General features: G+C 42.0%; 1 protein-coding gene across 1 annotated transcript; it reads left to right on the top strand.

Moving 5' to 3' along the window:
* The first annotated feature begins 3,065 nt into the window (after nt 1-3,065).
* polr1c (RNA polymerase I and III subunit C) lies at nt 3,066-23,619 on the top strand. The gene is made up of 9 exons (XM_089012366.1): nt 3,066-3,193; nt 3,515-3,586; nt 9,258-9,365; nt 13,918-14,050; nt 15,777-15,908; nt 17,203-17,355; nt 18,185-18,334; nt 18,941-19,057; nt 20,932-23,619. Exons 1-9 carry the CDS (start codon nt 3,125-3,127, stop codon nt 21,048-21,050), a joined length of 1,053 nt encoding a protein of 350 aa, XP_088868492.1. The 5' UTR covers nt 3,066-3,124; the 3' UTR covers nt 21,051-23,619.
* The last annotated feature ends 103 nt before the right edge of the window (nt 23,620-23,722 follow it).

Below are 23,722 nucleotides of genomic sequence, written 5' to 3'. Positions count from 1 at the left end.
GGGTGGGCCAATCCTGACGTGACGTCACGAACAAGTGGGCGGGTCTTTCTGAATCTCCTCAGTTTCAAGCTCATTAGTGGCAGTTTCGGGACACTTTAAGTCATTTCTATTGGTGTTTTGCATTTGACTAAAAATATCACCCTGCGTGTTTTTGGTATGTTAGATGCTCGAAAACGTTTTTCTGAACGTTCTCACTCAACAAGCAGTGTATTCTGACACCATTTGTAGAAAACAGCCAGCCATTTGCACTTCCTGGTTCATCCAAGTCCTGAATGTTTTGGTATTGACCAAATAGAATACTTGAATGTTACAAAACATTTCCTGACATTTACTGTGGTTAAACAATGGTTCAAAAGATCCTACATTAGTCAGTGCTGGGTTGTTGGTGACGTAACTCGGACCCCCATAAATATCATCAAATACAAATGCCTCCTTCCCAATTTCAACATGTGTTAAGTGATTTTTCTCACATGGATGTTTTGTGTAAAGCATTTGCCAATTTAAATTAATAATTATCATTGACTTGGTATCTAGTTCTGTATTTCAATCCATAAATATGTCTGTGTAAGCTCTCAGTCGTACAGGAGTAGTCCATCGATGAAAAGGTTCTGCAGCCAATCAAGGCACTGACAGGATTTTCACATGTTCTCTCCTCCATAACAAAAAGAGTGCGGCGGCGATAATAATCATAATAATACATTTCATTTGTAAGCGCCTTTCAAAACTCTCAAGGTCACTTTACAGTCACAGGATGGTTTTTTTCTGTGGGTGAGCAGCGGCAGCCACATGCGCCAGCGTTCACTCAACCCGGAAGTAACTCAAATAGAGAGAAAACTAGCTAGCTAGATAGCCAGCTACCAGATAGCTAATAGATAGTTAGCCAGTCAATAGATAATAATAATAATAATACATGTAATTTCTAAGTGCCTTTCAAAACTCTCAAAGACACTTTACAGTCACTGGATTTTTTGTGTGCGTGTGAGCAGCGGCAGCCATTCTCGCCAGCTTTCAATAGATTGCTAAGAGATAGCCAGCCAACTAGCTAGCAAGCCTATATATAGCTAGCCAGTCACCCAGCCAACAGATAGCCAGCGTGAATCCCTTATTATCGGGAAATGACCGGGCCATGAATGTGATCTATTCCATTGTGTCCATTGTGGGACGATTAAAGGTTTTCTGGTTCTGGTTCTGGTATCAACTCCCCAAACCAAAATAAGGATGAAGTCTGGTTATTTTAAGTGGTAACGGTTACCAGAGTATGTGTAAATAGAAGAACAAGTTGTAAAAACAGGTGCAATATTTTATTTATCGAGTGAGACATGTCTGCACTGCAAAACATGTAAAGTTAAAGTTGTTGTTGATCTGGCTAACATGTCTGAACGTTTCCACCGGTCACTTAAAGCCGCGCTACGGGCCGCGCTATCGGACGGTAACTGGGTCGCACGTCTTCTGCGGGTCCTGCTTGGGTTACGTTCGGGCCCTTAAGAAGACCTTAACGCCGCTCCGGCAGAGTTAGTGCTCGGTCAGCCACTCCGCGTTCCTGGTGAATTCCTGCTGGAAGCTTCGGGTGCACCTTATTTCTTCTTTTTGGCAGGGGAGCCCCTGATTCAAGCACCAGTTCACCATTGTGTGCCTAAAGTGTTTAGCTCAGCCCGGTTTGTCTTTGTGCGTCACGATGCCCACCGCTTTCCCCTACAGCCACTGTATGATGGCCCATTTAGAGTACTCGAACACGGTGAAAAGAGTTTTGTGCTCGATATGGGTGGTCGAAGTAGTGTGTTTCAGTAGACAGGCTCACACCAGCTCATTTGGTTGCAGGTGAGGACATTTCGCCAACCCAGGTCCCACACCGCGGACGCCCTCCGAAACCTCCAGCCTCACTTCAGCATGCAAGGGTTGAGTGTCGTCCCCCCACTCGGGTCTCACCTAGGTCGCCTGCCCGACTACGTTCACCTGTGCCACCGAAAGAAGGACTGCACAGTTGTTGTGGCAGGCGGGTGAAGCCCCCTGCAAAGTTTTCACCTTGACATTCCTCCTGGGTGTCCTGGGGGGGTTGAGTGGCGGGCACGAGGACCAGGCATCTCACCCAGCAGGTGTACAGCAGGGGGCGTGTTTATGATAAGAATTTTTTACTGCATTTTCCCATGTTTTAGTTAAATCCACTTGTTAGCAGTTGGAATAAACACATGTTTAAAATCAGTCGTGTGTGGGCTCTTTCCTCAACTGCTACAATGGTGTTTATTTTACTTTTAATTATGTGTTAATCAAGTGTCCTTGGGTGCTTTGAAATGTCCTTGAGATTTTTGAAAGGCGCTTATAAATGAAATGTATTATTATTATTATTACAACTACTTTTTGAATGTTGCTGTGCCGATGACTATTTTCTGTTTGGGAGCGAGAGCAGAGCGAGTTGCTTGTTCTGCAGCCACAAAGGGACATAAGTCTTCTCGTGCCGGTCCCAAGCCCGGATAAATATAGAGGGCTGTGTTAGGAAGGGCATCCGACGTAAAAGCCTGGCCAAAACAAACATGCGGCTCAAACTTCTAAAGATGGAGGACATTGATTATCTCTGGCAACCCCTTGCAGGGAAAAGCCGAAAGGAAAAGAAGATTACAACTACTTTTTCTATCTCCACGTGAGAACGCGTCTTGGCACTATTCTGACAGTCCTAGGTGAACGTGATCCTTACCCTACAGCCAAGAAACAGCTATTTTTACATATTTTTTGTGTATTCACATCCAAACCACTACCGGGCATCACTCGTTGTGACACTTTTATTTTGATGGTGGCCCACGCCACTCGCTCGCCGCTTGCTTGCCGCAGACTACCTTAATGCACAGTGTTGTCAATCGAAGTGGCGGCTCACTTGACTTCGATTTTTCGAGTGGAGGCTGGCTTGACCGCGGTAGGTGGAGGAAAAGAAGAAGAAGAAGAAGAAGAAGAAGAAGAAGAAGAAGAAGAAGAAGAAGAAGAAGAAGAAGAAGAAGAAGAAGAAGAAGAAGAAGAAGAAGAAGAAGAAGAAGAAGAAGAAGAAGAAGAAGAAGAAGAAGAAGAAGAAGAAGAAGAAGAAGAAGAAGAAGAAGAAGAAGAAGAAGAAGAAGAAAAAAATACAAAAAGAAGAAGAATGGCAAATCGAGGAAACGTGGAGGACGTCCGTAATCGCGTTATTTTAGGAGAATTTTGCGTGAGAAATGTAAGTTATATTTTTGTATTGGCATAACAAGTTCCCGTTTTCGATGTTGATAAAAACAAATTAATTTTATATTCGTTCTGCAAGTACAGTATTAAAAAAACCGTGGTGCTAGAAGACAGATACCTCGTTGTAATTCGTCATTCGTCACTCAAACCATTGTTTCCTGTGCTCTTGTAAAGCGAAATGCCTAAACAAACGTTCCTGGTGCTTCCAGCTTGGCAGCAAACATTTTGACCAATGTTCGACTTTTTTTCCTAGTTTCCCAGTGCTAGCTTGCTAACTCACTCTCTCTCCCTCCCCACCCCTTCCCTCCATCCCAAGGTTCACACAACTGATTTCCCTGGAAACTACCCCGGCTATAATGACGCTTGGGATATGCAGAAATTCCAAAAGGTACATTCATAGGCAATGCTTTCTGATTGCTCAATGGCTCTAGTGTGTTGAGATTTTAATTATCTATCCCACTTCTTATATTAACAGAATTATTTTTTTATCGGCATCGACTACTATATTCTGAGAAAGTCAAGGTAGCATTTTAAAATTATTATTTTATTGAACGTTGGTGTAGAATGTAAGCCTGACATGTATACATGTAGCCAAGTATGTGTCATCTCACCAAGGTGTTTGTGTATGGGTGGTTTTCTTGTAAGTATGGTCCAAGAGTGTGACATGAGAGCCCAAGAATAAACTCATTCAAGACCAGGTCGAAATGATTTACTTGCATACATACTTTAAAGCAGGGGTGTCATATACAGTGAGACCTCAACTTACGAACTTAATTGGTTCCCAGACAGAGTGTGTAAGGCGAAAAGTGTGTATCTCAAAAAAAAAATTCCCATAGGAAACCATTAAAATGGGAATAATCCTTTCCCGGGTTTCCATAAAATATACTTTTCAACTAAATAAGCCTTAAAACTACACACAACCTACCTTATCCTATGTATAATAAATGTGCTATTGTATTGTAATGAAAGAAATACACCACTGTATTATAAAGTCACTTTATTTACATTTGTGATGGTCATTGATGGTTCTTAATTGACACCTGTTGCTTTCTGACTTGTAAGGTCTTACGAAACTGAGGCATCACATTATCATTCATCATGTTGATGATTCTTATAGCCTTTTCTGAATGGAACTGTTCAATAAAAGCCTGCACATCAACTGTTGAATGGCCTGCTTCTGCTTGTCCTCTTGAAGGCAAATCAAATTCTCTGTGTTGATGACCTCATTATGGTCAGCAACAAGCTCCTCGATGTCATCTGCATTCACTTCGAGTCCCGTAGGTGCTGGCAGAGATTTTATGACAACAAAAGGCGCGAGTCCGATGATTCCACGGACGCGGAATGAAACGCGACAAAAGAAGGCGGGCGCGGCGAATAAAATGGCACACTCTCGTCTAACAATCACCTCGTGCAAAGCAAACTGTTGGATTTGCCAGCACAAGACAGCGATGCACTTTCGTCGTAATCATGTCACTGGTGAGGTGACAGTGACTCGTTGAAATGAAATGAAATTGAAGTGTCGCGAGCGGCGCCACGCCCGAGCTGTCAACTCGCACGTGACAATTTAGCGTGACTATTGACACGCTGTTCCGGTGTGTGTGAAAACACAATCTCTGATTGGCTTACCATGACACATGACTCTACCCTTTAGCCAATCACAATCACTTCTCTTGACAGGGGGGTGCGTTCAAGTGTAGTAACACAAAAACGTTGGCAAGTGTTTGTCACCGCTCATTCAGTTAGACAATGCTTTCCAAACAGCCTAGAGTCATAAGAAGAAGTCTTGGATGACAAACAAACAGAGCAGAGTAGACGTGTACGGCTGGTAGTTTCTTCAATTTATTCATCGTAACGCACCACATTTGAACTGAGGCTGAACACGAGCCTGTGGTGTTTATTTTCCGGTCCCATAATAGTAAAATTATCAGCAAAAAGCTCCAAGTAGGCGATCGACGTGTGCATTCAATGAGAAGGGGTATGGAAAGTAGCGCCAGCTGGAGCGCCGTTCGGTCGTGTGCTACAGCCGAAGATCACTTTCGCCAGATCCGAAGGTCGTGTGCTTGATGGACTGGCCGTGGTGGGTGTGTATTATGAAAATAGTGCTTATTATGAGGCTTAATTTTCATAAATTTGACGTTCGTACGATGAAAAGTTCGTATTATAAGGCGTTCGTAAGTTGAGGTCTCACTATACGGTCATATACGGTCGTTACTGTTTCCCCGTTATGACTGAAACCAAATAAACAAAGTGAATTAAAATGATTTATTCAACTATTGTTAGGTTTGTTGACAAGAAAAAAAGCTTCCAATAAATACAGTAAAGTCTCGTTATATCGGTATCGGATATATCGATAGTCCCGGTTATATCGATACTATTTCTATGCACGCACGGAGAAAATTACGTGCAAACAGTGTCGGATATATCGATAGTCCCGGTTATATCGATATTTTTTCGGACTCCGTTGAATATCGATATAACGAGACTTTACTGTATCTTATTTATTACAAATGAGAATTTATAATTTTGATAGAGATTTTAGCAGGCATCATGTAAGTTGATATGTTTGATTTGCTTTCGTGGGTCCTACTAAATAATGAGGCCAGGGATATCGAATATTTTCCAACATATAAATCCATAAATAAAATTAAAAATAATTTGAGGAGATGATTAAACTAAACAGAATCTGATTTTAAACAGATGGGGTTTGAGTTGGGATTTGAAGGTGGGAAGAGAGTCAATATTTTGGATGTTGGGTAGAAGTGAATTCCAGAGCACCCCATCATGTTGAGAAAGGCCGAGGGTACACAGAGCTGGAGGGAGGATGAGGATCTCAGGCACAGAGGGGGAACGGAAGTTTGAAGAAGGTCAGACAAATGGGGTGTGGGGGGGTAAGGTCATGGATGGCTTTAGATCAGTGGTGTCCAAACTACGGCCCGCGGGCCAACTGCGGCCCGCAGTCCATTTTTAATTGGCCCGCAAGAAATTTTATAAACAGAATGGAATATGGCCCGCACTTCAAAAGGCCAATCCCAGAAGAAATTTACCCGTTACTAAACATGGCAGAACCAAAGAAGCGAAAGGTAGAAAGTGAGTGCAGAAAATTGCAGACACGGTGGGAGAGTGAATATTTCTTCAAAGAATTCAAGGGGAAGCGTGTCTGTTTGATCTGGACTGAAACTGGCAGTTATGAAAGAGTATAATGTACGACAAACCTACAGTGTAGATTTTGCTGCAGTAGTCATTTGTCATCATGGTGCACAATGCAACGTTTGCATTGCTTGCTACAAGCCACTAAGCCCCTTTCATCAGTCTGTCGTACAGTTTACAGTCACGGTTTAATGTAAATTTACGTTTTGTAGCGTCACATATGTTGTTAGCTTCTTTTGAATCTTTCTTCTGGGCTGAGGTTTCTGTGCATCTATTTTGGAAAATGATATGCAACGACCTTAGAACACTTGCGAAAGTCCGGAAGAAAGAAGCAGGCTTCTGATTGGCTGCTGTGCCGAGTATGCAAATTTCAACTGCAGGTAGCCTATGTCTGTGTGCTCGGCGACGGTACACGTGTATTGTTTGCGCGTGAAGGCGAGGGCGTCAGTGGAGAATTTGTAGAGCGCGCGGTCAGGACAAACCATGCGGAATTTAACATAAGTAGGTATTATTGAGCTTGAATATTTCGTTGTGTTTTGTATGTTTTGAATGTTGAAAGTGATTCCATTTTTCAATAAATGTTGATTTCTTTAACTTTGCCCCTTCGATGGAAACTTATTAAAAACAGACGCAATCTTGATAAATCACAGTGCATATGTTATTTTAATCTATTTCCATTTCCTCCTCCAAGTATCTGCGAAATAGTATGTAAACGCCATATTCCTTGAGACAAATTTATTAACTGATCAGGGATATTTTTCACATTTGAAAGACAGTTAATAAATTGGGTTGTAGTGTTCTTACTGTGCTATGAGGTTTGTACATACTACATTTAAAGGACAACCGGCACCATTTTTTGTTTTTGTTTCCCACTGACATCAGAAAAACGTTTTATAGCATCTAAGATACCCAAATACGGCAGGCTGATATTTTTACTTAAATGAAAAACACCAATAAAAATGACTTCAAAATGAATCCGGAAATAGTCAGTTTCAGAAGGTCCGACCCCCTTGTTCGTGATGTCACGCCAAGACGTCTTGCCTTGCTCGAGAATTAAAACAATGGCTTCAGATTCAGAGAATATGCTTAAGTTAAGTTTTCAGACTAAACAAAGTACCGCAAAATGCATTTTGTGTCGCTTTCTCGGTCAGGGGCGGTCCAAACGTGACGTCACATGGGGATCGTCATCAACTCGAAAACAAGACTTCATGAATATTCAGCGCAAGTCTTAAAACGTAAACTCTAGCTATATGCTGTGGAATCTTTGTAAAATACGCTCAGTCGAAGTCATTTGAAGTGATTTTACAAATTATGGACATAACTTGTCCGGAGGCGTCGGTTGTCCTTTAATGCTTTAGGTTTAGTATTTCTGCCATTCTGGTATCACCTCATCAGCATAACTAAGCCTATGTTGCCGAAGATGTCAGTTGGAGGAACGATCCAAATTGAACCTCACCCCACCATGGCGATTTAGTCACGGGTTTTGCTGTTTTTTTTTGTGTTGTGGAAAAGAAAAAAAACATTGCCAGAGGCCATGGCCAGCACTTTATCAGCACCCAAACAAGAAAAAAACAAAACTAAATTCGAGGATGGCCCCCTATGTCATATTTTGAATTCTCGAATAAATTTGGAAATGGCAGTTAATGAGTAGATGGCAGAATGTCCTCTTCATTGCATGGCCGTGTAGTCATACAGTATGTGTTTCCGCGATGGCTATTTATCACCACCCTACATAAATTGAAATGAAAACAACAGCCCATCTCAAGTTATTTATTTTATGCCTTCAGAATACATTGAGTTTCGTGAGCAGCCAAATCTGGTGATAAAAGAAAATAATGACTTGAGATGGGTCAGCATTTTACTACTCTGTTGAACCACACTTACAGAAACTCACAGAAAATAAGTGTATGTATGTATGATTTAATCTACATTTTAATAATGGCATAACACACATATGTACACCTCACCACAAAAAAACAATGTATAACTGATTTGTACCTTCCCGCTCATGGGCAAGAATGCATCTTGCAGCATTTGCTTTCGGAAATATGATCTTTAATAATCTGAAAATGTATTTGATGCATTTCTAGACCCTGGACACTCATTTAGGGAACTATTTCTAAAAAGTAAATTTCCCCATTGCGGGACAAATAAAGGTATTCTGATTCTGATTCTGAAAGTAAGAAAAAAAATCAGTCATAGTTGTGTTTAAAGGGCAACTTTCAGCATATATGATTTTTATGTTCATTGAAGCAAATTAAAATTGGAAATGATTTTTTTATTATTTTTTTGAGTGGGATTTGATCTTAAGGTAATATTTTAATTACTGGATGTGTATTGCAATATTTACCATCATTTTGATCCGTCGCAAATTAATACACCCTGCCCTCAAAGGTCCCAATTCAAGATAAACGTCAACATATTTCCTAGGTATTAGCTGTTTGTGTTTAGGATCACATGAAATTGGATTTTATGTTTTATGTCAGGGCTGTCAAAGTCATTTTTTGCCGCGGGCCACATTGTAGTTATGGTTTCCTCTCGAGGGCCGTTATGAATTTGGGGAACTCATTAGAACGTTTAAAACCCTTCAAATATTGCATATAGAGCACACAGCAAATTAATGAATAACTCGTTTTCAAATCTGAAGTCAAGAATAATGACTTTTATTGTGGTTGACATCCAAAAATATGAAATTTTGGCTCAGATTTTAGCAATCATCATGGAATTTAACAAGTTTGATTTGCTTTCGCGGGCCGAAAAAAATGATGTGGCGGGCCGGATTTGGCCCGCGGGCCTTGATTTTGACACCTGTGTTTTATGTGAAATGACCTTTTTTACCCCTGTTGCTTTTGGTATGCAGAGGAGACGGGCTGTATTGTTTTATAGTAAATACATACTAACATGTTTTGCAGCACTTCAGAATTGATGTGGGATTGCTCACAGAAAACTTGATGGAGTTTGACATGGTGGGGATTGATGCAGCAATCGCCAATGCTTTCAGAAGGATCTTACTGGCAGAGGTTGGTTTTCTATATACGGTTTGATGATGCTATATGAAGTCTTTCTTTGCTTTACAGTTAATAACTACAAATTTTCAATTGATTGATTTTTCTCTTGGTGATTAAAATGACCAGCTTACAATATTGTCATAAAGTTTGACTATAAACAAATATAAAGAAAGGAGAGATAAATAGTACCAAATATATCCCTTTTAGCTTGGGACACTGCAGAAGCGAAACCACAATATACCTCTTCGGTTATATATTTTTGACGCAATCACCACTCATTTCACATGACAGTCATCCATTGGCTCCACAATTAGAGGTTCAAGCTCTCTCCATCATGTCATTTTATCTTGTTCAAAACTGTTCTTTCAAAGTTTAGTTTTTTTGTTAATTGAAATATGCGGGCAAATTATGATAGTTGGGTATTGGCTGACATTGGATTCTGAAGATTTAATAACAATGAGCAAATTTTACTTAAAACAGTTTCATGCCATTGCAGTTCCGAATTTTTTTGAGAGTGAATAATGGTTTCCATTGAGGCTAAACTATTTCATGTTTAAACTACTGATTGAATATTTTCTGCATCAGTTATTTGAATAATAAACTACAATCATCTTGGAGTCCAAGATGGCGCCTGAGTAGGCAGCCGTCAGCAAGTGCTCTCATGAGCCTTGCTTTTTTTGTTGTTTTTGTCTTGTTTTTGTGTTTTCTTTTGTCACTTTGTGTTGTTGTGCGTCGTGTGGAATCGGATACGGATTGTTTTTCAGCATTTTTGGCCAAGACAATCATCAAGGAGGAGACTGTGCTGAGCGGTTGCACCTTTTCGGCAGCATGAATATGCCAGTACTGTTTTTGAATGGGAGGAATGTCGGTGCCATTCGACTGTCATCGCTGGACACCACTGGGGCCATTGTGGGTTTTTTTATGCCCCTGTAATGGGCAGCATCTTCACAGCCCTGCTTTGTTCAGTGGAACGGTCGGTGCGGTTGGACAGTCTGCGGCTGGATGGATACATGGCTTGAGGAGCCCGCGATAAGAAGGAAGGAGCGTTAGTCAGCGCAGAGCGCCGATGCTTATATGGAACTGTCACGGGTTGGAATTGAAGCACATTTATGAGGGACAGGAGATGTGAGGTAATCTCTTTTCGTCAATAGATGCTACAGCTGCGTGTTTGCTTTCAACATTTTGCTTGTAGTCGACGTGCACATTCCACCATGATGTCCCTGATCCACTGGTGAAGAGACGCTTTGATCCTCTCTTCTTTCATCTGGAACTGGAACAAAGAGGGTACAGAAAGTGCTTAAGAATGAATATCTCTCTGTGTCTTTGTTTTGTTATTTAGTTTTTTTTGTTCTTTTGACTTCAAGACGGCGCCGCGAGAGTGGCTGCCTTTCCAGCAGCTCCTGTGTTTTGCTTTTCTACTTTAATTTCTTTCATAACTTTGCTGCTGTGAAATGTAAATTTCTCCACTGCGAGACTAATATAGGCAAATCCAATCCAATCAAATTGTACTTCAGGGGTCAGCTCTGAGCCCCTTCTTATTTGCTATGGTGATGGACAGGCTGACAGACGATGTTAGACAAGAATCTTTGGACCATGATGTTTGCAGATGACATTGTGATCTGTAGCGAGAACAGGGAACAGGTGGCGGAGAAACTAGAGATGTGGAGATATGCCCTGGAAAGGAGAGGAATGAAGATCAGTCGCAGCAAGACGGAATACATGTATGTGAATGAGAGGGATCCAAGTGCAAGAGTGATGCTACAGGGAAGAGATAAAGAAGGTGGATGATTTTAAGTACTTGGGTTTAACTGTCCAGAGCAATGGAGAGTGTGGAAAAGAGGTGAAGAAGTGTGTCCAGGCAGGCTGGAGCGGCTGGAGAAAAATGTCAGGTGTGATGTGTGATAGAAGGGTTTCAGCTAGGATGAAAGGAAACGTGTATAAAACAATGGTGAGACCAGCCATGATGTTTGGACTGGAGACAGTGCCACTGAAGAAAAGACGAGGTTTTCTTTGGGAGTGACCACGTTTGATAGGATCAGGAATGAGTACATTAGAGGGACAACTCATATTAGAGGCTTTGGAGAGAAAGTCAGAGAGGCCAGACTGAGATGGTTTGGACATGTCCAGAGGAGAGACAGTGACTATATCGGGAGAAGGATGCTGAGCCTTGAACTGCCAGGCAGGAGACCGAGAGGAAGACCGAAGAGGAGGTTTATGGATGTGGTCAAAGAGGACATGAAGGTCGCTGGTGTGAGAAGAGGATACACAAAACCGGGATAGATCGAGGACTTTTATTCGCTGTGGTGACCCCTGAAGGGAAAAGCCGAAAGGAAAAGAAAGAAGAAGAATCAAATTGTAGTTCTTGAGTTGAGCAAAAACCGACAGTTCAACAATAGTAGATGCTAAATACTTTAATTCACTGCGACATTGAACAAAAGACAGCAAGCAGAGTTGGAGATAGCAGAGATGAAGATGGTGAGGTTTTCTTTGGGAGTGACAGGTTGATAGTATCCGGAATTAGTATATCAGAGTGACAACTCATATTAGAGGTTTTTGAGAGAAAGTCAGAGAGGCCAGACTGAGATGGTTTGGAAATGTCCAGAGGAGAGAGAGTGACTGACTATATTGGGAGAAGGATGCTTAGCCTTGAACTGCCAGGCAGGAGATCAAAAGGCAGGCCGAACAGGAGGTTTATGGATGTTGTCAAAGAGGACATGAAGGTAGCTGGTTTTAGAGAAGAGGATGCACAAAACAGGGTTAGATGGAGGACACTGTTTCGCTGTGGCGAGCCCTGAAGGAAAAAGCCGAAAGGAAAGACGAAGGAGAAATACAGTAAAGTCTCGTTATATCGATATCGGATATATCGATAGTCCCGGTTATATCGATACTATTTCTATGCACGCACGGAGAAAATTACATGCAAACAGGGTCGGATATATCGATAGTCCCGGTTATATCGATATTTTTTCGGACTCCCTTGAATATCGATATAACGAGACTTTACTGTACTTTAATTCATTGACAGGTGGAGTAGGTGTCATTGGCATGGATGAAGAGGCTCTGCGGGACTGCTTTGAGTCGACCAGGTGGGAGCTCTTCACTGAGGTTCTTGGGGAGGACATTGATTCACTCACCAACACCATTACGGATTGCATAAACCTTTGTGAAAGAAACAGCGTATCCACCAAGACTGTGCGGTGTTCGCCAACGACAAACCGTGGATTACTCCCGACATAAAGTCCCTCCTGAAGGAGAAGAAAATGGCTTTTGTGTCGGCGAACAAAGAGTAAGGATGAAAATGGAGGAGCAGGTGCAGGCCAGCAATGTCTCCTGGTGTCTGGATGGGCCTGAAAAACATCTCAGGCCAAAAAAACCCCAGTGACATTGAATGAGAAAGACAAGGACTGGGCAGATGAACAGAAACGCTTTTTCAACCGGTTTGACCAGACGTCTATCGCCCCAGCCCCACCGTCAACAGCACTTGCACTCACTCTCACTGTGGACTTCCCCTACACGCCACCTCTCATAACCTGTTACCAGCAACAAACCACTGCCCTCTCAACCGACGCCACACCCCCATCCGCCACTCTGCCTCCTGGTACCTGCCTGTCTGTAAAAACTGCACAGGTGAGGAACCAACTGAGGAAGATGAAAATTAAGAAGGCAGTAGGTCCGGACAACATGATTTCCCGACAGGATATGCTCCGACCAACTGTGTCGTTGTCCATCATGTTCAACCTGAGCCTGAAGTTGGGCAGAGTTCCACAGCTGTGGAAAACATCATGCTTGGTCCCCGTACCCAAGATCGCCCACCCGAAGGAACTCAACAACTACAGACCGATGCCGCTGACGCCTCACCTGATGAATACTCTGGAGAGACTCATCATCACCCACTTGCGACCGCTAGCGAGCTCATCAAGAAGTCCAAGAAGGCGCCCGAATAGGCAGCCGTAAGCAAGTGCTCTCATGAGCCTTGCTTTTTGTTGTTGTTTTTGTCTTGTTTCTTGTCTTGTTTTTGTGTTTTCTTTTGTCACTTTGTGTTGTGACAACTCTGCGGCCATTGTGCTTTTTTGCGCCTATCATGGGCAGCAAAAGAAAGTATTTTGTGGTTCCTTGTTGAAAGCATTAAAATGAGAATAATAGGACAAAAAGAAATACAACGAAATGTGGACAGATAAACATATGTGATTAAATGCAATTAATTTAGGGTTGACTGTGACTATGAATTTGATCGTGATTAAATAATTATCTATCTAGCTATCTCTCTGCAGTGATAATGATTTAGTTTAGTTTTTGTTTTTAAGAAATGTTTTCATTGAATGAAGGGCTTGGTGAATGTTCATATGAACTGAATGGATTTGGTGTATCTATAACAAGGTTAAGAACCACTGACCTAAGAGAAGGAGTACGGATGTCGTGAGCGAAGACGGAAGGGCAGCTTGTGTTATCGGTTCAACTTCAATGGGAATGTAGGACACACCGTGGCGACTCCTAGTGGGACAAACAATAGAAGTTTAAATTGTCAAGTATTGCTTTGCATGACAAAATGTTATTGTGCTTCCAGGTGCCCACCATGGCCATTGAAAAGGTTTTTATTTATAACAACACATCTATTGTCCAAGATGAAGTGCTGGCACAGAGATTAGGCCTCATTCCCATCAAAGCTGACCCCTCTCTGTTCGAGTATAGAAGTATTGGTAAGCCCTCATACATATGTTGTTGTTGTTTTTTTTTTTTTTTTTTTAATAGAGACTTAAGGAAGCAATGCGTCATGTACTTAGGGCATGCCTTTCAAATGTACACGTCTACCCCATGATTAATAACAAATGTATCAGAGATTGTAAGTGAAGATTTTTGTCCTCAAATTCATGAACTGACTAAATGAACCGAATTAATTGAATAACTTTGGGCTGTCACAATTACTCACTGTGACATTGATGATCAAAATTGACACAACCTTTTTGTGCACCAATAATAACTTGTAACCTGATAACGTGATAAAGTGTCCACTGTTTAACCACTGACCCTGAAACGGTGAAATAGTTTACGAGTTGTTTATTTATTATTACATTTACTCATTCCTACACCCATGGGGACCGGCCGCGCTCAGCCTGAAAAGCCAACGTGGGTCCCCCTTCTCAAGGGCTCACCACCAATGGGAGGGGCAAAAGGGGTCGGGTGCATTGTGAGCTGGGCGGCGGCCAAAGGCAGGGACCCTGGTGGTCCGATCCTCAGCTGCAGAAGCGAGCTCTTGGGACGCGGAATGTCACCTCTCTCGCAGGGAAGGAGCCCGAGCTGATGTCCAAGGTAGAAAAGTTCAGACTAGATATAGTTGGACTCTCCTCCACGCAGCCTAGGTCTGGTACGAGGCCTCAAGAAGGGTTGGAATCTCTTCCACTGTGGAGTTGCCCACGGTGAGAGGCGTGGAGTAGGTGTGGGCATACTCATTGGCCCCCGGCTCACCGCCTGTACGTTGGGATTCACTCCGGTAGACGAGAGGGTTGCTTCCCTCCACGTTTGGGGGAGGGGGGTCTTGACTGTTGTTTGTGCATATGCACCAAACAGCAGTTCAGTATACATATCATTTTTTGGAGCCCTGAGAGAGTGTGCTGGAGAGCACTCCTGCCGGGCACTCCCTTGTTCTGCCGGGTGATTCAATGCTCATGTGGGCAATGACAGTGACACCTGGAGGGGCGTGATTGGGCGGAAGGCGCCCCCCCCCCTCCCCCCGATCAGAACCCGAGTGGTGTTTTGCTATTGGTGGACACCAGCAGTAAGGAATGCTGCCAAGCTGAAGGCGTCCCATCGGGCCTATATGTCCTGTAGCACCTCAGAGACAGCTGACAGGCATCGATTAGCCAAGCGGAATGCGGCTTCGGTGGTCGCCGAGGCAAAAACCCGGGCATGGGAAGAGTTCGGTGGCGCCATGGATGCCGACTTTCGGACGGCTCAGAGGAAATTCTCGTCCACCATCCGGCGTTTCAGGAGGTGAAAGCAGTGCATCACTAACACTGTGTACAGTGAGGATGGGGTGTTGCTGACCTCAACTCGGGACGTTGTGAGCCGGTGGGCAGAGTACTTCGAACACCAATATGCCTTTTTTGGAGGAAGCAGTCTGGGGACTCTGATGGGCTCTCCAAGCTCTGTGGTTGAAGTCACCGATGTGGTTAAAAAGATCCTCGTGGCAAGGCCCCAGGGGTGGATGAGATCCGCCCAGAGTTCCTCGAGGCTCTGGTTGTTGTTGGGCTGTCTTGGTTGGCACGCCTCTGCAACATCTCAAGGTCATCGGGTAGAGTGCCCCCTGGATTGGCAAGCTGTGGTAGTGGTCCCCCTTTTTAAAAAAGGGGATCACCATGGAACGTATCTCGTTCGTATGGTGGGGAGCATCTGTATAAGACATCTGATGTTGTGGTTTTATTTTAGATAAGGAGTCTGCAGAGGACGATGTTTCGGAAATAGACACAATTCAACTACGCTTGAAGATTAAATGCAACAAGGATGCTCACACAAGCAAAGATTCTTCTAATCCACTGGAACTTTATTTAAACAGCAAAGGTAAGGTTAACTACAATGCCATAATGGTTTGGGCATTTCATGATTGATTTCACCATCCGGCTGATGTTTAAGTATTTTATTGAATTCAATAAGAAATTTCTAAATTAAGTGAGATTTTTATATCCATTTTTTAACCAAGTTACTGGGCTTTCTGGGAAGTCATAAGTCAAATCAAGCATGTATCTTCAAGCACGGCATGCACAATGTGCCCCTGTACCTTGATGGAAGAGACTGCCACGAAGGAACTTTTTAACCATCTGTGCAACTGTTAGGGTCATTATTAATGAAGCAGGAATCAAAAGTAAAACCAAAAAGATTCTTCAATCTTTGGGACAGCACAAACAAAATGTGCGAGATGGTTGAGGCGCGAGGGGAGGAGAGAGAAAGACCTGCTTGGGAGAGCTTTTATAAAGTCAGACAGGATGTGACATGACAGGAAGTCCAAGAAAAACTTTGTAAAGACAGACAGAATGTGACATCATGACAGGAAGTCAGAAAATAAAACGATGTGTAAAGTCAAAGTCAGCTTTATTGTCAAATATGCTCATATGCATGACATACAGCACAGATGAAATTAATGTCCTCTCGGATCCAGCGTGCAAGGCACTTAAAATGTGGCTAAAAAAGACAGACAATACATGTAATTTCTGAATGTAAAGTGAGGTAGTGACTTATGTAAAGTGAGGTAGTGTCGTATGTAAAGTGACATAGTGTAGTAATGCAAAAACAAACAAAAAACAGGTTGGAGTGAGGTCTTGCAGAAAAAAAACCAAAAAGAGTTCAGGATGATAGTACAGTGTGTAGCGTGTACTCGGTGAGTGTGGCTGTGGGAAGAGGCAGGGGGGCAGGGCTGGGAGGGAGTTAAGTCTCCTGACTGCCTGTTGGCAGAAACTGTAAGGAAATGAAAAGATGTTTAAAATATATTCGATAGCGAATTGCCCTAACAGTACTCTGAACTGCAGATAGGAAAGCCTATTTCAAAGACCCCAGACTCTGCTTCCTGATAGCAAGACAGGGAAGTGGAATTAAGGAGGTTTTCAAAGTATGCTCTTCACCGATTGACAACATCCCGTCTTGAGGTCTGCAGCACCCAACCACAGTATATGCCGTGTTGAATTGGAAAGTACAATAATCACTGATATAAAGTACAATATTGTATTTTAAAAATGTTGGATAGTTGCAGCCTGATCGTTCAGTGTCATGGAATAAAAACCGTTGAAGTTTAATGCAGAAGTTCACCAAGCCTTTTTCCCATCTTGCCTCCATTCTTAATTGTCACATCATTATTTTGTAGTCTATTCCAGAGATATAAAATGGGTCCCAATTGGTAACCAGGCAGATGTGTTTGCTGACGCCAGTATTGAACCTGTACATGACGACATCCTTATAGCGCTGCTCCGTCCTGGACAGGAACTCGACGTTGTCATGCATTGTGTCAAAGGAATTGGTAAGAACTCTGAACTTGATTGCCTTCTACTTGAATGACTTCTACTGAGCGTATTTTACAAAGATTCCACAGCATATAGCTATATTTTACCTTTTAAGACTCGCGCTGAATATTCAGGAAGTCTTGTTTTTGAGTTGATGACGATGCCTGACGTGACGTCACGTCTGAAACGCCCCTGCCCGAGAAAGCGGGACGTAATGCATTTTGGGTATTTTGTTTGGTCTGAAAACTTCGTGTTGATCCGTGTTGATGGCGAAATTAGAAGGAAAACACATAAATAATGCTATGGTGAATCGTTGTGTGTTGCACCAAGACTACTATTTGATACTAGATGACATAAATTCCCAGCAGACAAATCAGCCCATTTCCAACGGAGCTTGGGCGCCGTCTTCTGCATTTTCTGGGACGCTACATTGGAGTCCTGACCGCTCGAATTGAGACGCAAGTACTTCTTTAATCGATTGCAAACATTTATGCTTTCCTATTCAGAACTATTTGAATCATATTCATAACTGGATGAGTAACAAGAAAGCATCTTCTCCGAATCTGAAGCCATTGTTTTGATTCTAGAGCAAGGCAAGACGTCCTGGCGTGACGTCACGAACAAGGGGGCGGGACCTTCCGAAACTCGCAATTTCCGGGGTCATTTTGAAGTAGTTTTGGGACACTTTAACTCATTTTTATTAGTGTTTTGCATTTGACTAGGAATATCAGCCTGCACGTTTTGGGTATTTTAGATGCTATAAAACGTTTTTCTGATGTCAGTTCGGAAACAAAAAAGGGTGTCGCCTGTCCTTTAAATACTGAAGTGGTTCTGTTTTCCAACCAGGGAAGGATCACGCCAAGTTCTCTCCTGTGGCCACAGCAAGTTACCGCCTCCTGCCAGAGATCACCCTCCTTGAGACAGTGCGTGGAGAAAAGGCAGAATGCCTGAAACGTTGCTTTTCACAAGGAGTTATCGAACTGGAAGATGATAACGGTAAGATTGCCTCGACGTGAAAGTCAGGAAATGATTGACTAGTAGAATAAATACTCATTAATTTCCTGCCCATGGGCAGATTTCCAACTTTTTTTTACATAATCCATCCCTCCCTTACCTGCCTGAATCCCTCCTTCCCTATCTCTCTCTCTCTTGGAAATGGGGATTTTCTCAGCAATGTTTACATTCCAATAACAATTAATTAGCTCAATTAATTACATATTATAATTAATTAATCTTTTTCATACACACATGCACTCGCTTTTGTTATTCTAATCTATTAGTAAATGTGTCTGTGTGACGTCAATGTAATTTTGGTTGGTGATCGATGAAAAGGTTTCTTCAGCCGTCATCTGCAATTCTTTGAAGGTGTCGGATGTTTCAGATTAGCTTCAGGGAGTAGTCTACTGCTCCCTCAACGTTAGATGCAGGGACCAGGGACGAAATGTCCGACACCTTCAAAGAAGTACAGATGACGGCTGCAGAAACCTTTTCATTGGTGGACCATCCCTGTACGATTGTTAGCAGCAAAAAATGGCTGAGGCCAAACTTCATTGCCAATCCCTGCTATGATTAATGAAGTTTCAAATGTAACTTTTTTTTCAGGGAGCAAGGTTGCTAAAGTTGTCAACAGTCGCTTGGATACATGCAGCAGAGAAGTTCTCCGTCATGATGACTTAAAAAATTTGGTGAAACTCGGACGAGTGCGAGACCACTTTATCTGTAAGTTCATTTATTTCTGCAATTTCATGTGCACACTATTGTACCAATGAGTACCGGTGATGCGATTTCTCAGTAGCAATGGGGAAAAGTAATTTTGAAGTTGTAACTTCAGTGCTCCCTAAAAACATACATTTATGACTTGAATATTCATGATAAGAAAACATAATGGATGGTATTTGTTTCTGATGGCCCGTGTAAATCATACTCAGTTGACCCGACTTCACAAACAAATACAATAAGTATTCCCACCTACGGACTTCTGTCAAGATACTTGATAAATTCCGTGGCCAAAAATGCTGAAAAACAATCTGTATCCGTTCCACACGACGTACAACAACACAGTGACAAAAGAAAACACAAAAACAACCACAAAAAAAAGCAAGGCTCATGAAAGCACTTCCTCATGAGAGCACCTGCTTGAGAGGCTGCCTTCTCGGGTGCCATCTTAGATTTTTGACTTCAATTTTGAAAACGAGTTATTCATTAATTTGTTGTGCGCTCTATATGTGGATGGGATAAAATATTCTAATGGGTTCCCCAAATTCATAACGGCCCCCCGAGAAGAAACAGTTACTATAATGTGGCTGGCGGCAAAAAAATGACACTCTTGACAGACAACGTAGAACATGAAGTGTCTTATGCAACAACATCCGGTGTGCCTTTCACAATAACAAATTGAGTACAAAAGAAACTATGTCAAGATTGAAACAGAAACGAATGTTACATGATTTAAGGAGCGAGAAGATGCAGACAGACAGACACACACACACACACACATCCTTGTTTCAATGCTTTTGTGAGGTCCGGATAACTCCAGATAAGGAGTGAGGACCACCGTTGCTGAGAAGTTTAGAAAAGAACTAGTGTTACATTTGAAGACTAAATGTCACCCAATTTCCCATTTCAACTTCTTTAAAAACAAAGAAATAAAAAGACCTGAAACTGAAATAACAGCAGGAGTGAGGTTTCTGAATGGGTACATTCAAAGTCCTCACCCCTGTGGTAAATTTGGTTAAAATATCGTTTGACTTTTTGTGGTATGAACTTTTTCCTCTCATTAACCACGCACACACACATAAACACACACAGTGAGTAAAAAGTGTGTGTATTCAAGTGAAATAAAAATACACACCAAAAAAATCACTTTGGGTGAATTTGTGAGGACCTCACTGAAACTTTAACAGATGCATATATACACCCTCTAGAAGCCTTCAGAATGAAACATTTGTGAGGACCGGCCAAAAGATCCTCACTCGTCAAAAAATGTCCTCAATACGTATGGTATAAAACAGACATGGGCAAACTACGGCCCGCGAGCCACATAGGCTCTTTAATCCGGCCCGCCGAACTTGTCCAAATTATAATAAAAACAGTGTCTAAAACTCATGACAAAAAGTTAGCGGACACCGGGGCAGACAACTCTGAAAAGTTGCCTGACCGGAAATAAGGTTGCCTGCCCCAAATTCCAGGTATGTACGAAATAGTATGTAAATGCCATATCTTTCATATTCCTTGAGACAAATTTATTAACTGATAAGGGCTACTTTTCATGTTTGAAAGACAGTTAATAAATTGGGCTTTAGTGTTCTTACTGTGCTATGAGGTTTGCACACACTACATTTAATTCTTTGGGTTTAGTATATCCAGCCGAAACACTCCCTCCAAATGCTCCTGCCCCAGCCCCTCTGTCAAATTTTAGAACCCATTGTGGCCCGCGAGTCAAAAAGTTTGCCCACCCCTGGTATAAAATGTTAGTGGTCCTGACAAGACTAGTAATACAAACACACACAGTTCTGTGATAAATTTGTTCTGCAAAGTCATTGAAATTCATCATTATAATTACTTTTTTTGTTCTGTATATTTAATATTTTCAGTTTCTGTGGAGTCTACAGGAATTCTGCCCCCAAATGTGCTCTTCACAGAAGCGATCAAAGTGCTCATGGCGAAGTGTCAGAGATTCCTAAATGTACTAGACTCTGCTGACACAGAGTGAAATAACTTGAATGAAATGTTTTACAGTGATGCAGGGGTCTAATGGGTATTACTTTATACCTTGTTTTTTCATTAAAACTTTTTTGTGGGAAAACATTTTACGATGGTTTTCATTTATTTTCAATGCAATTTGTTTTCCAGAGTACATTGATACCTTGGTTTATGAACCCCTTGGCTTACGAACTTTTTGTTTTACGAACGTTAAATTTATGAAAATTTTACCCTGGCATACAAACTATTTTTCGGGATACACACGAAGCTGTCATAATGAGTGATGTGTCGTTCGTGAATGAGCCTGCTCTCCTAACAAGAAAATGGCAGCCGGCTTGTTTTGGTCCTCTATTCCCCGCTCCCAGTCGTCAGTTAAAGCCACGTGATTGGTCAAGAACGCAGCAGTGAGGGGAGGTGGTTTAAACATTACAGAGACAGGCAGACGACAGTGACAGAGTGACAAAATGGATAGAAAACAGGACTCGTTTCAACTTTGATAGGTCAAAGGCAGAGCGTAGACCGCAAGGTTAAAATTCACATCAATCAGGCTCCACAACAAAAAGCTATCAACCCAGCTAAACAGAACAAAATTGATGAGGAACAATGTAAAATTATCGCAGAGAAAGCATCTACAAGGGATCATTACTCAAGATGGTGAAAGAAGAAGGCTACGTTCCTGAAGTGTTAATGCTGATGAAACCACTCCATTCCATCAAGCCATCGACCATCACAAAGGTAAATAAAATGACTTTATTATACAGTACAGTTTATTTATTTAATTATAATACCATAGCACATTTATTATCCATAAAATAAGGTATATTTTGTGTAGTTTTAAGGCTTAGAAAATTAGAACGTAGAAAATTGTTTTATGGGGACCTGGAAACGGATTATTCTCATTTTTTTCCTATGAGAAATTATTTTTTGGGACACACACTTTTCGCCATACACACTCTGTCTGGGAACCAATTAAGTTTGTAAGCCAAGGTATCACCTTACAACCCTTTTTATGAGAGCTATATGTAATATGATCAAATGTACTTACTGAAATAGCCAGAGGTGGGATAACCGCTCCTCCGTGAGCTGTCATTTTAACATGGTGGTGGGGTTTGTGTGTCCCAATGATCCGAGGAGCTAAGTTGTCTTGGGGGGTTCACCCAGAGACTGTTACACTCGCGCAGCAAGAAGGAGAGATACCGGCACTCGTTCCGACCGACTGCTGTCAGGCGGCTTAATAAACACATGAAGAAAAAAAAAATACAATAAAACTGGGTCATGCATTGTAAATAGCACAGCCACCTTATGTAGAGTCATTACAGTTGCGTATATCGTATGTGCTTTTAGTCTGTATTTTTATACTTCGCGCTATGTACAATTCTATATGAAACATTTTGGTGCAGTTGTGCACTACATTTCAGTCTTCTGACATTTTCTTTTGTACATATGTAATGAAGTTGTGCACTAAGATTATTAAATAATGACGGAAGTGACGCAACGGCGCACAGTGTCACACTAAGTCCCGCCCAAAGTCGTCAGAACTACTTGGACAAGTCTTATGATGAGTCGCACTTCTCACATGGTCTGGATTAACTCGCATTTTCATGACAATATCTTATTTTGTTTCACCTTTTGTACTGTCTAGTGTTATCTAATTAGTGCCCTGATTCCTTTCGAGTCCAGATTACTTTTTGTGTCATTATTTAATTCAGGTTTTGTCGAGTGGAACTTTGAAGCACATGTGCTTCATAGTGCTTTTCTGTTGCGCAGTTAATCACAAGACGAAACCCATCCCTTCTGCCATACTGTGTTGTAGGTAATGATTGTTTCAGTTTGTTTTTATTGTACAATATTTCGTTTCTTGTGTCGTGTTTCATTTGGCCGTGAGTGTTCCTAGCGTGTTGAACTGTGCCGCCATTATCCAGCGGACCGCATGTTCGCGCCGACCGTCTCGAATGTGATGCGTTCAGTGACATCATGTGAATAACAATGACTTTGTGTTGTATTCTATTTTTCTGTAAATAGCCACTATATGATCACACGTTCATTGTTTTGTTATCTACAATATTTTGCATATTGAGAACTACTTGGACGAGACTTTTGTTAATCACAAGATGAAACCCATGCGACTTCACCCATCCCTTCTGCCATACTGTGTTGCAGCAATAAAAAATAAAAAGACATCCACGCGTCTGGTATTAATTAGACGGCAGCAACGTGGAGCTCAAGACAGTCACTATTGTGACACCTGTCACACATACAATACTTGTTTTATTTTTTTGAACCCCCCCGTCCCACCTTTCAATTTTGCTGCTGTAGATGGCAAATTTTCCCATTGTGGGACTAATAAAGGCTTTTTGATCACCGCCCATGGGAGGGGCCAATGGGTTGTGTGCTACAGTATGTGCGTTGGGTGGCAATCAAATGCAGGGAACGGTCCGTGCGTTTGTACCCTCGGCTACAGAAACTAACTATTGGGACATGGATGTCGTCATCTAAAATGTTTATTTAAACAAGGAAATCCTGCTTCGTTTAGTATTTCGTGTCGGACCGATTTACATTGTTGGACAGGAAGTTGTGTGTATACGTTTGTATTACCTCTGGGCATTCGAAGTAAACCACGGTTGAGTCAAGACGTACACCGCTTGTCTTGTTTTATTCTAAATCCCACTACACCGTATCTCT

Source organism: Hippocampus bargibanti, linkage group LG13, assembly GCF_051943395.1.
Source record: "Hippocampus bargibanti isolate YZ-2025 linkage group LG13, ASM5194339v1, whole genome shotgun sequence".
NCBI classification, from domain to species: Eukaryota; Metazoa; Chordata; class Actinopteri; order Syngnathiformes; family Syngnathidae; genus Hippocampus; species Hippocampus bargibanti.
The sequence above is the reverse complement of the archived record's forward strand: the minus strand, read 5'-3'. Positions and strand labels throughout refer to the sequence as shown.

Excerpts from the sequence above, each read along its gene's own strand:
- polr1c (XM_089012366.1), top strand. The coding sequence starts at position 3,125 with ATGGCAAATCGAGGAAACGTGGAGGACGTCCGTAATCGCGTTATTTTA. Across the intron at positions 3,587-9,257 it reads ATATGCAGAAATTCCAAAAG|CACTTCAGAATTGATGTGGG; the intron begins GTACATTCATAG and ends CATGTTTTGCAG. Across the intron at positions 19,058-20,931 it reads AGTGCGAGACCACTTTATCT|TTTCTGTGGAGTCTACAGGA; the intron begins GTAAGTTCATTT and ends TAATATTTTCAG.